The following is a 3,259-nucleotide window of genomic DNA, read 5'->3' as shown; positions in this document are numbered from 1 at the left end:
CACGCCACTCCTACCAGGCCGACATCGAGGCTCGCTCCCCAGGGAGGGTCAAGGTCCAGGGGTCCGGCGGCTGCCCCGAGGTCCGCTAGGAGGTGGCGGCACTGGAGTGGCCTTTCTCCAGCCTGCACCGACCCCGCCTTGAGTGCCCTGCGTGTGACCAACGGTGGTACCGGAGCGGCCTTAGAGACTGACCGCTGCCTCTGAGTTGAGTCTTAAGCCCCTCGTTGGGCCTGGCCGAGCCCCCGGTCTGCGCCTTTCCCCAGCCTGGAGACGATGCCAAAGCTGCAGGGCTTCGAGTTCTGGAGCCGCACCCTGCGTGGCGCCCGCCACGTGGTGGCCCCCATGGTGGACCAGAGCGAGCTGGCCTGGAGGCTGCTGAGCCGGCGCCACGGAGCCCAGCTCTGCTACACGCCCATGCTGCACGCCCAGGTCTTCGTCCGCGACGCCAACTACCGGAAGGAGAACCTGTACTGCGAGGTGTGCCCCGAGGACCGGCCCCTCATCGTGCAGGTGCGCGGGAGGGGCTGTGGCGGCGGCAGCGGTTGGGTCCGGGGCCCTGGAATGCCTGGGGAAAAACCCTTCCCTCTGTGGCCGGACATCACTTCCAGCCTTTCCAGACAGCTCAGTTCCAGGAGGAGAGGGAGAAGGTGGCACCAGGCGTGTAGAGTCCACATGGCCACAGCAGTGATTCCTGTGGTGGAGCCAGGGCTGCCAGGTGCACCTCCCAGAATCCACCCCTATTCTCTAGGAGCTGGCTGAGGCAGCTGGGGTGCTGTGAGGTTCGCAGCCCTGCTGGGGCCTCTGGATTGCTGCTTCTCACACTCACACTCCCTCTTCAGAACGAGTAGAGATGGCGCTGCTCTTCAGAAGTCAGTGATTGTGGCTTCTGCCACAGTTCAGAAAATCTGTAAATCCGGGTGGTTTGGGGACTCCTCCTGGCTTTGTCATAGTGTAAGTCTTCGCAGGACAGGGCACCCTCCTGCGGTGAACCTGGGCCCACACCCTCCTGGGGTCACACTGGACCTCTCGTAGGGCTGGGCAGCAAGGGACTAGCGCCTGGCTGGGTGCATCGCTGACTCCTGCGTCTTCTCCAGTTCTGTGCCAATGACCCGGAAGTGTTTGTTCAGGCGGCTCTCCTGGCTCAGGATTACTGTGACGCCATTGACCTGAACTTGGGCTGCCCACAGATGATAGCCAAGAGAGGTGAGCTCCATGTGGAGCATGGGGGCACCCGGGGCAGGGGCCAGAGCCAGCTCAGTGCAGCCCCAGGTGTGGTCAGCTTGGAGGATGGCAGGCCTTGCCTCTGTCATGACAGTGGCTCAGGCTGGAGCCAGCCATCCTCTGTGCTCTGCCTTTGGAGGGTGGCTGTCCTCAGGCCTTCGGGGCTGGGGGCTGAGCCCTACTGGCTCTCCCTTCCCTCAGGGAGCTCCCTCTGCATAAACATGATTGCTGATACAGGGTCCCCGCCACCCCCTTGCACTGCTGTGTGTGGGGCTGAGCCTGTCTACCTCACTGGGCCCCTGAGGAGGTGTTACTTGGTCCCAGACCGTGGGGCGGTGGGGGTTCCATTCAGCACCTTCTGAGCTTAGGCAGCTGGGCAAATAGAGCCCCTGAATCTGATGCCGACAAACCACTGCTCTGACTGTCCCACTGCCCCAACTAGAGACACTGCTGGTTCTGGGGACCTGCGTCCGGCCTGGCAGGGCAGCTTCTGGCCTGCATGGATGGAGGAGAGGGTGCAGAGGGGGTGCAAGGCCTCGGCTCCACCAGCCTTAACACAGGTGCCAGCCAGGCCATGCTTGCTCTTTGCAGGTCACTATGGTGCCTTCCTGCAGGATGAGTGGGACCTGCTCCAAAGAATGAGTGAGTTGGCTGGGTGGGTGGTGAAGGACCCCCAGAGACCCTCGAGAGGGACACATGGGCACTGTCCACTTGGTTGGGGCTTAGGAGAGGACAGGCGTTGGCAGGAGCTCTCAGCATCACTCTGGGGCTTCCTGCTCAAAGCAGCCTCTCTGCTGGAAGGAGGTGGCTGTGAAGTTGCCTGTCCTGTGCCACCCACCCCTTAAAACCAGACAGTAGGTGCCAGGACAGAGTCCTTGCTCAGGCCCAGCCCCAAATGTCCTGGGAGATAAAGCTGGCCTCGGCCCTGCTTGTTTGAACTTGGGAGGGCTGGGGGAATGGCAGAGGGAGCCTGCCCAGCAACCTGAGGGAGACACCCAGATGGTGGCCCAGGCTGCCTCCCAACCTCCCAGCAAAGCTGCCTGGACTCCGCTATCTGCGGGGCCCGGGACTCTGGGGCTTGGCCGCTAAAGTGGGAACACCATGGCCCCCTCGGAAGCTGCCTGTCTTCTCCCCAGTTTTGCTGGCCCACGAGAAACTCTCTGTTCCTGTCACGTGCAAAATCCGTGTCTTCCCGGAGATTGACAAGACCGTGAGGTACGCCCAGATGCTGGAGAAGGCCGGTTGCCAGGTGAGCCCTGGTCTCGCAGGGGTGTCGTGGGCCTTGGCTGGGCCTTTGCGCAGAGGACACAGCTGAGACTCTTCCCGTGTCCACTCAGACACTGTGCACTGTCGGCCTCATGGGGGCAGTGGCCCTCCTGACTGGCCTGCCCCCACTGACCTGAGTGCCACCACCCCAAGCCCAGGCCTTCGCAACAGAAACTGCTTTCCTGGCTCCAGAGTTTTGTCCCTGTGGATAGAGTAATGTCAGCATCTCTACCATGTTCCTAGTGTCACAGAGGCCGGCAGGGCCTCCTTTGGGGATACTCAGCATCCAGTCTCCCTAGAGGGTCAGGAAGGGGCCAACAGGCTGTCAGCAGAGCTGCTCCCCTGCCTGGGTCCCCTGCACACCGAGCCTGGCCTGGGGCAGGCCTGGATGGGCTGCTGTCTCCAGGGGTGCCCCTCAAGACACTCAACCTTCTGAAGGCAGACAGCAACCCTGGTGACCCAGGGATGAGCTTGCACAGGGGCTGCTGGGCCCAGGCCCCACTTTCCCCCTGTGCCCCACCAGCCTGGAGCTAGTCCCTCCACACCTTTGGCCTTGGGCAGTGGGGATGCTGCCACTTCCTGGCCTGACTCTTGCATGGGCCTGGGCAGCACATGCAGCCTGAGGCTCCCACAGAGTGCAGAGCCTTTGGGGCAGGCCCCAGATGGTCTTTCCTCAGCCCTGCTTCAGGAGCTGAGATGGTGAGGGAAAGGTCCCTGGAGTCGGGCATGGGGCACAGGGCTTGGAGGGGCAGAGGGGGCTCGGAGGGGTGGA

General features: G+C 62.9%; 1 protein-coding gene across 1 annotated transcript in view; it reads left to right on the top strand.

Annotated features, from left to right (window-relative positions):
• The window catches only part of DUS1L (dihydrouridine synthase 1-like (S. cerevisiae)), an 8,414-nt gene continuing 5,155 nt past the window's right edge, over positions 1-3,259 (top strand). The window contains exons 1-4 of the mRNA XM_011969684.1: positions 1-510; positions 1,095-1,203; positions 1,813-1,863; positions 2,358-2,470. Coding sequence (XP_011825074.1) covers positions 274-510; positions 1,095-1,203; positions 1,813-1,863; positions 2,358-2,470 — 510 coding nt within the window. The 5' untranslated portion in view covers positions 1-273. The remainder of the gene's footprint in view (positions 511-1,094; positions 1,204-1,812; positions 1,864-2,357; positions 2,471-3,259) is intronic.

Source organism: Mandrillus leucophaeus, unplaced genomic scaffold (genome assembly GCF_000951045.1).
Source record: "Mandrillus leucophaeus isolate KB7577 unplaced genomic scaffold, Mleu.le_1.0 Scaffold1, whole genome shotgun sequence".
NCBI classification, from domain to species: Eukaryota; Metazoa; Chordata; class Mammalia; order Primates; family Cercopithecidae; genus Mandrillus; species Mandrillus leucophaeus.
Note: the sequence above shows the minus strand (reverse complement) of the source record. Positions and strands in the feature narration are given on the sequence as shown.